The sequence below is a fragment of the Colobus angolensis genome, unplaced genomic scaffold (genome assembly GCF_000951035.1).
Source record: "Colobus angolensis palliatus isolate OR3802 unplaced genomic scaffold, Cang.pa_1.0 Scaffold404, whole genome shotgun sequence".
NCBI classification, from domain to species: domain Eukaryota; kingdom Metazoa; phylum Chordata; class Mammalia; order Primates; family Cercopithecidae; genus Colobus; species Colobus angolensis.
In genome coordinates, this window is record NW_012117422.1 from 209,574 (window position 1) to 222,537 (window position 12,964).

Consider the following 12,964-nt stretch of genomic DNA (forward strand, 5'->3'; position numbering starts at 1 on the left):
TACTTTGGGAGGCTGAGGCGGGTGGATAACTTGAGGCCAAGAGTTCAAGACCAGCCTGGCCAAATGGTGAAACCCCATCTCTACTAAAAGTATAAAAATTAGCGGGATGTGGTGATGGGCACCTGTAATCCCAGCTACTTGGGAGGCTGAGGCACCATAATTGCTTGAGCTCGGGAGGTGGAGGTTGCAGTGAGCAGAGATCAAGCCACTGTACTCCAGCCTGGGCAACAGAGCAACACTCTGTCTTGAAAAAAAAAAAAAAGAAAGAAAAGAAAACCTGGAACAGGCATGGGGTATATGGCATGGATCACTACTCTTGGATACAACTAACCCAAACCACAATCCACTGGGTTAAGCCATTTGATAATCCAGCATTAGGCCAGCCTGGATCCAGGAGTCAGATACTGAGATCAAGCTTTGATCTGCTCAGGATTCCCCCCTCCCCAAGGCTCCTGCTTGCAGATGGCCCCAGTGTGCATTTCATCCGCCAGCGTGGGTCACATGTCATCCCTGACCCAGGGTGCTACAAATGCTCTGGTTGGCCAAGCTTGGGTCGTAGGTTTACCTCACCCTACCTGTACGCAAAAGTATGTGGTGGCCTAACACAGGTGGGGACCCTGCTTGAATACCACCCTTCATCCACAGATGACCCCACGCCTTCTCCAGACCATCAGGGTTATAACACATGGGACACATGGGGCACACATACACTCCCACACAACATCCACACACCCCACAAAGCTACCTGAGCCCACACAGTCAGGGCAGGGACAGGCACAGAACAAAATGGGTGCCCAGGGACTCCAGGGAGGTTGAAGAGCTGAGTCTGGTCGGGAGGCTGAGGGGGAAGAGCGGGCACTGGGCTGTGGGTGTGCAGAGCTGGAGGTGGGGGACTGCAGTAAGTACCCGCCCTGGGGTGCAGGCCCTGCTAGGAAGCATTGGGAGCAAGAAGGGTTAGATCCTCAAAGTTAGATAATTCTTCCAGAAGGTTTTCTTTTCTTTGTTTTGTTTTGTTTTTTTTGAGACACCCAGATTGGAGTGCAGTGGCACCATTCCAGCTCACTGCAACCTCTGCCACCCGAGGCTCAAGCAATTCTCTTGCCTCAGCCTCCTGACTAGCTGGGACTACAGGCACCCGCCACCACGCCCAGCTAATTTTTTGCATTTTTAGTAGAGGCGGGGTTTCACTCTGTTGGCCAGGCTGGTCTCGAACTCCTGACCTCATGATCCGCCCGCCTTGGCTACCAGTGCTGGGATTACAGGCGTGAGACACCGCGCCCGGCCTCTTCCAGAGGCTTTCGAGGGGAGCAAGTGGAGGGGAGGGAGAGGGCCATTGCTCCTGCTCTGGGGGCAGCCCCTCCACGGGATCCCACACTCCTGACCAATTCAGGATAGACGGGGTACCCCCGATGCAGCCTGTCACCGCTCTGTCTGGGGCTGGTGCTCCTAGAGAAGGCCATGATGACCTCTCCCCCACCTCGCTCCAGATTCCCCTTCTTGAGCTTCTTTTCCCACAGTCCCCCCAGGCCTCACTGAGGGCCTCCAGTCTTCGATCGGCTTGGGGCGCCTGGACCCTTCCGGGGTCACTTTGCCGTCTTCCCCCAGCCACCCTCCCTACTCCTTGTCGCCCCCGTCCTGTCTTTTCAGGATCTTCCACACTCAAGCTAACCCTATGCTTTGGGGTACCCCAGCAATGCCACCGGGTGACCGAGGAAGGCAGAGGCTGGCGAGGGGGCGGGGCCTTAGGTCCCAGCGCAACCCTCCTCTCAGCCCCTCCCGCCGGCTACAGGTGCCCAGGACAACGAGGCAGGGACCTCGAGAACACGGGGACTTGCAGGCCGGTGGCCCCGGGCAGGCCACTTCCGACGCGGGCGGGAGGCTTCCTGCCTGGGGCAGGGGAAGCGCCCGCGGCATGCTCGGTTGGGCCGGAGGCGCGCCGGGGGCCGGGACACGCCTGGCGGCAGCGCTGGCGTCGCCACTCGGATAGGGCGGGCCGGGGTCGGGTCCAGTCTCCTCCCCACAGGCGGCCTGCTTCCCGTCTTCCAGTGACCCCATGTCCCTTGCGCCCGAGCTGGAACCCCAGCAGGTTCTGCCCTGGGCTGCGCGCGCTTTCTGGGGACCAGGGCTGTGGTTCCTGCTCGGCGTTGTGCGTTCCGACACGGCCCGGCTTCGTCCTCCATCCCTCCCCCTTTTCCCCACTCTGGGGTTGGGGAGGGCCGCCCCCATGTGGCAATGTCCCCCCACATGGGCGACCCCTCAGTGCCCCTGAGGGCCCAGGATCTCGCCCCCGTCCCCAGGCAGGCTACATTTGAAATTATTTGGAGAAATTCCGACAGTCAGGAGGACCTCTTTCTGTAGCTCTGGCCTTCCAGTAGGAGAGGGTCCCTGGGGTTCTCACGCCTGACAACTTGGCATCACCGAATTCTCTAACCATGTCAGTCCATGACTTGAACTCCTTTTCTTTCAGAAAGATCTTTGCAAAGGCCTTGTGGGCGTGCCCCCTCCCATGGCCCCAACACCTCTTGCCTGGGCTTTGAGCTTGTCTGAAAGGGCTAAAAGGGGGTGATGTCTGGCCTGGAGGGTGGCTCAGCCTGCAGTGCCAGCACTTTGGGAGGCTGAGGTGGGTGGATCACTTGAGGTCAGGAGTTCAAGACCGTCCTGGCCAACACAGTGAAACCTGTCTCTACTAAAAATACAAAAATTAGCAAGGCTTGATGGCAGGCACCTGCAATCCCAGCTATTTGGGAGGCTGAGGCAGGAGCAGGAGAATTGCTTGAACCTGGGAGGCAAAGGTTGCAGTGAGCCAGGATCATGCCACTGCACTTCAGCCTGGGTGACAGAGTGAGACTGTCTCAAAAAAAAGAAAAAAAAAAGTGATGTCTAGTGGCTGGGGATTTTTCCTAGGGAGTGGTCAAGGCAGGCCCCACTGAGGAGGGGACATTTAGGGTGGGAAGTTGCCTTGTAGGGCAGGAGGGGAAAGGGTTTTGGACCAGAGGGAGAGCCAGGGACAAGTCACCAGGTAGAATGAGCTGGCATGATTTGGAAGATGGTAGGGAGGGCTGTGGCCCTCCCATGTGAGTGGAAGGGAGTGGCTGCAGTGCAGAAGGCCTGGAGGTCCCCTCACAGACCAGGACCTCCGCAGAGGAACTCATCCCCTGGGCCTAGGGCTGGGCCTGGAGGCACTGTGTCCTCTGTGATTGTCAGTCTCCCTAAAGATGGCCCAGAGCAGTGCAGCCTGAATCCCTCAGTGGCCCTGTCTCTGGCTGCCCCAGCACCCACGTGGACACTTGACTCCACACCCCAAAGAAAAGAAGCGAACCTGGGAACACCACTGCCAAGGTATGGGATTATTTGGGAAGGGGGAAAGGGGAACTGACCAGATGGTTACAACACGCTGGGCAGCAACAGACAGAACCAGACCAACCCTGTGGCCAACCGCCTGGTCTCCCAGGACCACTGGGTGCTTGGCTCAGGCCTCTCCTGCCCTCCCCACTCTTTCACTTCAGGCCCCCTGCAGTCTCTGCCCTGCCCTGACCCCCCAGCTTACAGCCCCAAAAGCAGCTAAACAACTCGCACACTCATGGGCCATGGCCTGGTAAGGCAGCGCAAGTCCTCCCACTTCAGCCCCATTTGCAAGATGAGGAAATGAGACCCTGGTCCATAGTGGGTCTCCAACTCAGGTGCCGAGCTTTCCCTGGGCATACACGCCGGGCCCTGGAGGGTGGGAAGGGGGCCAATGGACGCGGGGAGCTTGCGGGGTGGGACTGCATTGGGAAAGGGGAAGGAGTCAGACGGGAGAATGGGGACAGGGTCTGGTTGGCTTCGGCCGCTGCACGCTCTTCCTGCTCAGGGGACTCACAATGACCCCGGAGCCACTGCCCAGCCCAGCCTCCAGGTAAGAGGTCACTGAGATGGGTGGCAGCAGGGGCCGGGGATCCCCCTATTACGACAACAGTCATGGGACGCTGACTCACTGCCGGCCAGACCACCTGACCTCCGCGGCGGGAGGGAGGGCCCTGCCAGGGGGTTCCCGCCGCGGCTTGTTTACCTCCGGGAGGCTTTGGCCTCGCATGGGGGCAGGGCGGCCGCTGGGGCTACAAGGCATGCGGGGAAGGGCCAGAGCCAGGGTCTCCACCCCAGCTTACCAAGGACACCCCTTCTGTGCTTCCTTCTCCCCCCCCCCCCCCAGTCTCTTCACCTGCCCCCAGCCCCCGCGGAAACTTCCCAGGATCCCAAACCGAGCCCAATGGCGAGAAGGCAAAGGAGCTCCTTCTTGGGGGAGCTCAAAGCTATGTTCCCAGAGCCAGAGGGCTTTCCTTGTGTCCCTCACCCTGCTCAGACCGAGCCATAGCCAGGGGCTGGGGCAGGAAGGCCGGCCCTGGGCGGGGGCCACGTGGCTCTCAGGCGCCTGGGCTGCTGACTCGCTTGGCCAGCACCTGTCTGTAGGCCGCAGCCTCTGCCAGCACGCCCCTCTGTGTCCCCTGCCCCTGTCGGCAAGGCAGTGGCTCCAGCAGGCCCTGGGGCACTTTCCACTCTCCCCATCTGGATGCAGGGAGAGGCCTGAACCCTCTCCACAGAGGGTGCTGCTCTGGGCAGGGCGGAAGACTTGCCCACTTCAGGCTCTCCCGGAAGGATGGTTCACACCTGTGGGCCAGCCCCTGCTGTGCGCGCACCCACACATCACCTTCGCACCTGAATGGCCCCATCCAGCCACCCTTCCCTCCGTTTGGGTTTCCCCCGCTGGGACGTTTCTCCAACTCCTGCAAGCCCTGGCCTGAAATGGCATGAGTTGGACCCAGCAGGTTCTGACCTCCTACTCACAGGACCTTGCCTGGGAGGCTCCGGAGGGTGACCACCCGTCCTGCCCCTCTCCTTGCCCCAGTTCTGGCGGACAGGTTACTTTGGTGGCATAAAGTAGAGTTCTTCATTCCTAGCTGAGGAGGCTGTTGCCTGACGCCCTTGGCTGCCCACAAGGCCAACGGACCTGAGCCCCCACAGGGCCATGGGCACTGCCCGCTGAATTGAGGAGCCCATAAGGAGTCGCTTGGGCCACAGTGAACATTTGGCGACCACTGACATTCAGGAGACCTTAGCTGGTCCTCAAGCACCTCTCAACTCCACTCCTATTAAACTGGGAACTTCTCTGGTGCTCAGGCCAGAGTCGGGGTCCGTCCCTCAACCCAGTTAGGGGCCACCAGCGAGGGTGCCACGCACTGTAAGAGGGCTGCCCCCGCTGGAGGCTGACCATGGCAGGGTCGGAACAGCACCCTGAGAGCCAGCTTGTTCTGACCAGCAGTGCCCACTGGGCGACCTAGCAGCCTCCTGATATGGGGGCTGTGTCAGCTCTCCCTGCACTGGGTACCCCCAGCGGAGGATATTGCTGAGTCATGACCAGGCCCAAACCTGGGAGGGGCGAGGGGCTGGACAGTCCCCTGATCCCAGGTGCAGAGGCTGGAGCCCAGGCCTATGTGAGTGCCAGGGCCGGTTTCTTGGGGTCCTTGGTGCACTGGGGCAGTGAAGAGAGGGGTCAGCAATGAGGGGCCGGGAGACCTGGAGCGAAGGGTAGCGGGGAAGGGGTTAGTACTGAGGGGGCCTCTGCAGGGCGGCTCTCGCGCCGCGACGCCCGTGGCTGAGACTGGGAGGGCGCGACAGACTCCGCCCCTCTCGAGGCGGGGCGGGGCCTCCGCGCTCCTACAAAAGCCGCGCGTCTGCCTCGACCCGGACGGCCAGTTTTCCCGCAGCTCGTCGCTCGCTATGTCGTCCCTCACCGTGAAGGCCTACCTTCTGGGCAAGGAGGACGCGGCGCGCGAGATCCGCCGCTTCAGCTTCTGCTTCAGCCCAGAGCCTGAGGCGGAAGCCGAGGACGCGGCAGGTCCGGGGCCCTGCGAGCGGCTGCTGAGCCGGGTGGCCGCCCTGTTCCCCGCGCTGCGGCCCGGCGGCTTCCAGGCGCACTACCGCGGTGAGCGGGCCGGGCAGGGCGAGGGCGGTGACGCAGGCCGGGCCCGGCCTCCTGCCGCGGGGTGGCTGCCTTCTCGCTTCTCGGCGACGCCTGGTGGGCCGTGAGGGGTCTGCTCTGGCTGCTCCCTGGATGGCGGTGGCCTGCATGGGTCCCCAGTTCGGCCTTGGGTGCCAGCCTGGTGACTGGCGTGGTGACCAAGGCCGGGACTCGCTGTTCAGCGGTGGCGCCTTGGGGCGGTGGAGCCCTGCGGGCCGGGGGCTCGAGCCTGGGAGCGTCAGACCCCCCCCTCCCCCGCGCTGTTGGGGATTTTGGCCAGGACGCGCCGGGGCGAACTCTCTGGCTCTCCGCGGGAACTGAGTGGTCAGGCGGGCACTCGGGTTACACTGACATCTTGCTGCGCCAGGTGGTGGGTTCAGATAATGCCCCGGAGGAGCCCAGGGAGCGCCGGCGGAGGGGAGGGAGTGACGCGGGTAAACAAGTGCGGGGGTGCGGGGGACTCGGGAGCGCCGCGACAGCGCCTGGGAGGAGGGCACTGATTGCCCGAGGAACGCTCCAGGCCAGGTCGAGTACAGATGTTATCCCATTGGCAAGTGGAGAGAAGGACAAGACGAGAACGTTCTTCAGAAGTGTTGGTGTGGGCACAGAAGCCCAGGAACTGTTTCCTGCTGCGCTGGTGTGACCAGTGGCTGCTGGGGGTGGGGTTAGGGAGGTGGCCAAGGCCGGCCCCTGGGAGCTGGTAGTGCTAGGACCTCCCTCTGGAGTGCTGCCAGCCTGCCAGGCCCTCTCCTGTTCTTAAAAAAAAAATTGTGATTTTGAGCTGTAACTGGCATAAGGGTTCACCCATTTAGTGTACAAGTCAGTGGTTTTCACCATTTTCATAGGTTTGTGGACCATATTCAATCTGAGAGCTTTTCATCACCTTATAAACGCCATACATACCTTTTATCACCCCCTATCCACATGCCCCCAGCAACCACTCACCTCCTTTCTGTATCTATTCCTCTTGCAATCCTGGGCATTTCATGTAAATAGAATCATACAATGTAGTCTTCTTTCACTTAGTGTAGTGTGTTCAATGTTGTGGCACACATCAGTACTTCGGTTTTTTTGGAGGAATAATATTCTGTTGTATGTTTTACCTGTTCATTAGCTGACAGACATTTGGGCTGTTTGCATCTTTGGGTGCCACACCTGTTCCCACAGTGGATGGTGTGGTTTGGTCTGCACGGTTGTGCTTTAAAGCCCTTTGAGCTCACATGTATCTGTCACAACTGCAGACTACATACAAATACATGTTTTTTAGCTTTGTTAGGGAAGGAAGTAGACAGATGCCCTCGTCTCCTTTACTCCCAAGCCACTAGAAGTCTAAGGCCTTTGTGGGGCTGGGCCCCTCAGAAGCAGGTCACAGGCAGGGATCTCCCACAGTTGAAGATGGACATGGGCCTGGTCGGATGTGGAATGAAGTGGCACGTTTCTGAAGAGGAAGCTGGCCCGAATCTAAATAAGTGCAGCAGCCGAAGCTGCTGTTTCCCCTGTGGTCCAGGGCCCTCCACCCCCTGCATGTGGCTGTGGTCCAGGGCCCTCCACCCCCTGCATGTGGCTGTGGTCCAGGGCCCAGGTTGGAGCACTCACCTTCCAGGAGGTGCCAGAGCAAGGGGGCAGTCTTGCCTCTCACTCCTGCCCTCTGTGGCTCAAGTAGGTGTGCTCCAGTTCATAGCCCTGTGAGTGTCCCTTTCATCTGGTCTCAGCCCATTCCAGCAGCTTATGTCCAGCTGAGAACCTCTGGGTGCTCATGTGCTGTCTTTTAAACAATCTAGATGAGGACGGGGACTTGGTTGCCTTTTCCAGTGACGAGGAGTTGACAATGGCCATGTCCTACGTGAAGGATGACATCTTCCGAATCTACATTAAAGGTAAGGAGCTGCTCTGGGGGCTGCCTGAAGCCAGCTCAGCTTGTACTCAGTTCCCTGCTGAGTGAAAAACAGGGCTTGATGTTCCACCAATGAAGGGGTCCGTAATTTGAGGGCTGTTTAAGACAGGGACATAGGCCAGGTGTGGTGGCTCGCGCCTGTAATTCCAGCACTTTGGGAGGCCGAGGCAGGCAGATCACCTGAGGTCAGGAGTTTAAGACCAGCCTGGCCAACATGGTGAAACCTTGTCTCTACTAAAGATACAAAAATTAGCTGGGTGTGGTGGTGTGCGCTTCTAGTCCCAGCTACTCAAGAGGCTGAGACCAGAATCGCTTAAACCTGGAGAGCAGAGGTTGCCACGAGCCGAAATCACACGACTGCACTCCAGCCTAGGCGACAGAGTGAGACTCTGTGTCAAAAAAAAAGAAAAAAAAAAAAAGACATACTAAGTGCTGTGCCCGACCTGAGAAGGAGGAGCCCGTGTTCACCCTAGGGATGGGGTCTGCTGCCGCGGTGCTTGGGTGAAGAGCAAGGCCAAAGCCATACAGACCGGGCTCCTTGCTGCTGCTCTGCTGCCTGGGCCACAGTTCCCAGGTAACAGACACAGGGACTGGGAACCTCCTAGCAGGTTCTTGATTGCTTTGCTGCCCTCACCTAAGCAGCTGAATTTTGTGTGGACTCCATGCTGGAGAGGAGGCCCAGGGGCCTTGCTGGCATTGACAGCCCCACAGTGATGATAGAGGGGGAGCACTTTAGGGGGCCGCACCCGAGCAGCTCTCTCTGCCCTTCCTGTAGAGAAGAAAGAGTGCCGGCGGGACCACCGCCCACCGTGTGCTCAGGAGGCGCCCCGCAACATGGTGCACCCCAATGTGATCTGTGATGGCTGCAACGGGCCCGTGGTAGGAACCCGCTACAAGTGCAGCGTCTGTCCAGACTACGACTTGTGTAGCGTCTGTGAGGGAAAGGGCTTGCACCAGGGCCACACCAAGCTGGCGTTCCCCAGCCCCTTCGGGCACCTGTCTGAGGTGAGCAGGCCCTCTGGGCAGGCCTGGGGTGGGCTCAGGGTGGCAGGAACCTTGACCCGCTCACTGCCTGCCCCTCTGCTAATTCCTTCTCCAGGGCTTCTCGCACAGCCGCTGGCTCCGGAAGCTGAAACACGGGCACTTCGGGTGGCCGGGATGGGAAATGGGCCCACCAGGAAACTGGAGCCCACGTCCTCCTCGTGCAGGGGATGCCCGCCCTGGTCCCACAGCGGAATCAGGTGAGGCTTGCGTTGGAAACCGGCTTCTGAATGGTGACAGTAGTCAGGCAGCCTGTGCGCAGAGCCCTTGTGCAAAGCCTGTGTGCAAGGCAAGAATTTAGGATACCTCCCCACCTTCTTGGTGTCCTACAATCACACAAGAACCCTGCAAAGTGGGGAGTATGCTCTGCATTTCCCAAACAGGGAAACTGAGGTGTGAGTGCCTGAAGCCACAAACTCACCTGCATAGCCCTTCCCACCTCAGGAGGCTGCCCTGTCCAGGTGCCGTGAGGTGCAGGCAGGAGGGAGGCCCTTCCAGCCCAGGGTTTTTGATGCACTTTGATCTCTTTTGTGATGGTTGTCAGGAAGATCAGAGCCAAAGTTTCTCAAGTCCTTTTAAACATAGTTGTAAGTTAAAGACTTACCCTTAGCTTTGCAGTCTAGATTTTTTGGATTCTGATTTTATTAATGTTATATCACCCTCTGGAACAAAGGTGGGATGTTTGCTTGACTTTGAGTAAATATTTACAAGGATGTGATCAATATTCACAATGTACTGAGCCTGAGCCTGTGTGGGGTTGCTGAGCACCAGGGTCACAGATGAGGGGGAACGGCGCGCGAGAGTGGAGAGGCTCTCGGTGCAGGGCCAGGGGGTGCAGAGTGGGAGGGAGGAGAGGGGGATGCTGAGTGGGCCCCTGGACAAGGCGTCTGGGTTAAAGGTCACCCAGGAACACAGGGACCTTGGCAAGAAGGTGACAGGTATCCAAGGCATTAAAGATATCTTTATCTTATCTTTGTAAAAATCAAAGCTTCTGGTCCGTCGGAGGATCCCAGTGTGAATTTCCTGAAGAACGTGGGGGAGAGTGTGGCAGCTGCCCTTAGCCCTCTGGGTGAGTGCGCCTCCTGCCCAGTGCTTCCCTCACTCAGCCTGCGCTTATGTCACCTTCACCTGGAATACTGCAGAGAAATGGGAAATTGACATGCCCTTGACACTGGTGAGGATTTGCTGCCTCAAATCAACCTTTACTACATGCTGGACCACAGGCAACTCACGGTTGAATTCCCTGACAGAATTCTCAAACTTTCTACATGGAGTGACGTAGAATCAGCATTTGGTTGGGACAGTCCCAGTAACGGAGGGTCACCAGGGTCTGGTTGTAGGGCTTGCCTGTCACCTCTGACTGCCCTCCTTTGGGTGAACAATGGTCTGCATTTTCCCCTAAGCCAGGCCTTGGGATTTGGACTGTTGAGGACCTGGGTAGTAGTTAGTTGAGATGCTATTTATCTTTTCCTTCTTTTAGTTTACAACCCCCAAACCTTTCCGGTGCTTCTGGGTGCTGGGCCTGCATCAGATCGGGGAGAAGGTGGAGGCAGGTACTCTGGGTGACAGCCAGTTCTGGTGCCTCAGGTTGCACAGTGGGTCTGCTGGGGTGGGCGAACCCTAATGTGTACCCCCAGAGTGGTGCCACCTGACCCCAGGCATGAGCTCAGGCTCTGAGACCCCTCCTCGCTGGGCTTTAGAAAGTGCTAGTGTCTGGCTAAGGGTCTGGGGTGGGTGCTGCAGGGTCAGGCATGTGGCAGTGAGGATCAGTGAAAGAAGCCAACTTCTAGTTCAAGATGACGGTGGATCCGTGATGGCAGATGGATCGCTGGGACACTTGCATCTCTCTCTAGAAGAGTGAGCTTGTTTTTGCGACTGCAGTGGCAGGCTGTGTCAGCCTGTCCAAAGGTTGTGTTGTCTGAGAGAATGCTGCCAGGAGGGGCATCCGAACCCTGCCTGCTGCCTCCTGTGGCTACAGAGCATGACTGCCATCTGCTCCAACTCTGCTCATTCCGGGTTTTTTTTGTTTTTTTGAGATGGAGTCTTGCTCTGTCGCCGAGGCTGGAGTGCAGTGGCGCCATCTCTGCTCACTGCAACCTCCACCTCCTGGGTTCAAGCGATTCCCCTGCTTCAGCCTCCTGGGTAACTAGGATTACAGGTACCCAACACCACGCCCAGCTAATTTTTGTATTTTTTTTTAGTAGAGACAGGGTTTCACTACATTGGCCAGACTGGTCTTGAACTCCTGACCTCGTGATCCACCCGCCTTGGCCTCCCAAAGTGCTGGGATTACAGGCGTGAGCCACTGTGCCCAGCCTTGCTCATTCCACTTTGAGGCAGCAGTGACATCTTGGCATTTCTACTGAACTAAACAGCCCAAACACATATGGCTTCTGTACTAGAGTTTAGAGGCGAAGTCAGAGAATAGGAAAGAAGAATCGCTATTCTGTTTTTTTTTATTTGTTTTTTGAGATGGAGTTTTGCCCTTGTAGCCCAGGCTGGAGTGCAATGATGTGATCTCGGCTCGCTGCAACCTCCGCCTCCTGGGTTCAAGCGATTCTCCTGCCTCAGCCTCCAGAGTAGCTGGGATTACAGGTGCCCGCCACCACGCCCAGCTAATTTTTGTATTTTTAGTAGAGACGGGGGTGTCACTACGTTGGCCAGGCTGGTCTCGAACTCCTGACCTCGTGATCCACCCACCTCGGCCTCCCAAAGTGCTGGGATTACAGGTGTGAGCCACCGCGCCCAGCCTAGAATCAGTATTCTTAATGCCTTCGAAGGAGGGTAGAACAGTGGAGCACTGAGATCATGATTGAGAGATAGGCTGTGCTTCAATCCTGCAACTCACTCTGGGCATAGTAAAGGTCTGAGAAATTGCAGGTGAATTTGGAGGTATGAACAAGAGTCCTTCACTCAAAGAACAAAGGAGAGACATCCTGGGAAGTCACAAAAGCAAGTGTAGGTTCAGGTAGAGACTTTAAAACAGCGCAGATCCCCAGACCTTACCTTTTTTGATTGTGGTAAGTGGGTGTTGGTGGGGTCTGGGATCTGTCTGGGAGGCTGCCCAGGTGCTTGGGGTCACACTGTCTCCAGACCCACCTGTGCTGGTGCAGCATCTCAGAACTGAACTGGATGCCCCACTTGGCACAGACAGGAATCATCTTGCAAGTGCTCAGATGTCTTTGAGCACTAAAAGCTAAAGGCTTAAAGTGGATAGAATTGCTTTCTCCTAACCAGGGAGGAGCCTGCAGCTCTACAAACAAGAAGATTTTTTTTTTTTTTTTTGAGATGGAGTCTCGCTCTGTCGCCCGGGCTGGAGTGCAGTGGCCGGATCTCAGCTCACTGCAAGCTCCGCCTCCTGGGTTTACGGCATTCTCCTGCCTCAGCCTCCAGAGTAGCTGGGATTACAGGTGCCCGCCACCACGCCCAGCTAATTTTTGTATTTTTAGTAGAGACGGGGGTGTCACTACGTTGGCCAGGCTGGTCTCGAACTCCTGACCTCGTGATCCACCCCCCTCGGCCTCCCAAAGTGCTGGGATTACAGGCTTGAGCCACCGCGCCCGGCCTTCAAGGAAGATTTTAGTAAAATAGACTGAGAGGTTTCAGCTGAGGAGAGCCAGTCGCGGAGTGGCTTAGACTGTTACAGAAGTTAGGACTAGTTTCTTTCCTTTCTTTATGAAGAACTATGAGCCGGATGACTCACAGGTTAACTGCCTAGAAGGGACTGTTCCCAGAGCAGGGCCCAAAGGGGAACGAGTCAACAGCCGCCTCCCAGTGGCAGTGTGTGTGGGGTAAGCGGCGGCTTTCATGTGAAGTGCCAAGGCCTTTTGGTGGGGCGGTGAGAACCCGCTGAGGGAACCACCGCTGAGACCCAGGCTACTCCTGGCTGGGAGGCTGCAGGCCCCGAGATGCAGGACATGAAGCCACAGGGCCCCTCCTGGTCACTGTATCTCTGATAAACACACCCACACGCAGACGCTTTGTGGGGCAGCAGGACACGAAGCATCGTCCACTTTTTTTTTTTTTTTTTTTTT

At 57.6% G+C, this 12,964-nt stretch overlaps 1 protein-coding gene across 2 annotated transcripts in view; it reads left to right on the forward strand.

The window, feature by feature from the left end:
* Positions 1-5,585: 5,585 nt before the first annotated feature.
* SQSTM1 (sequestosome 1) overlaps positions 5,586-12,964 on the forward strand; it is a 17,308-nt gene continuing 9,929 nt past the window's right edge. The window contains exons 1-5 of one of the 2 annotated variants that reach the window (XR_001003303.1): positions 5,586-5,959; positions 7,777-7,872; positions 8,665-8,894; positions 8,989-9,130; positions 9,919-9,999. Coding sequence is in view for 1 of the 2 variants with exons in the window: in XM_011955964.1 (XP_011811354.1) it covers positions 5,755-5,959; positions 7,708-7,872; positions 8,665-8,894; positions 8,989-9,130; positions 9,919-9,999 (823 nt within the window). In the remaining variant the exon portion in view is untranslated. Of the gene's footprint in view, positions 5,960-7,707; positions 7,873-8,664; positions 8,895-8,988; positions 9,131-9,918; positions 10,000-12,964 lie in introns of both variants that reach the window. The other variant, XM_011955964.1, reaches the window with a different exon arrangement.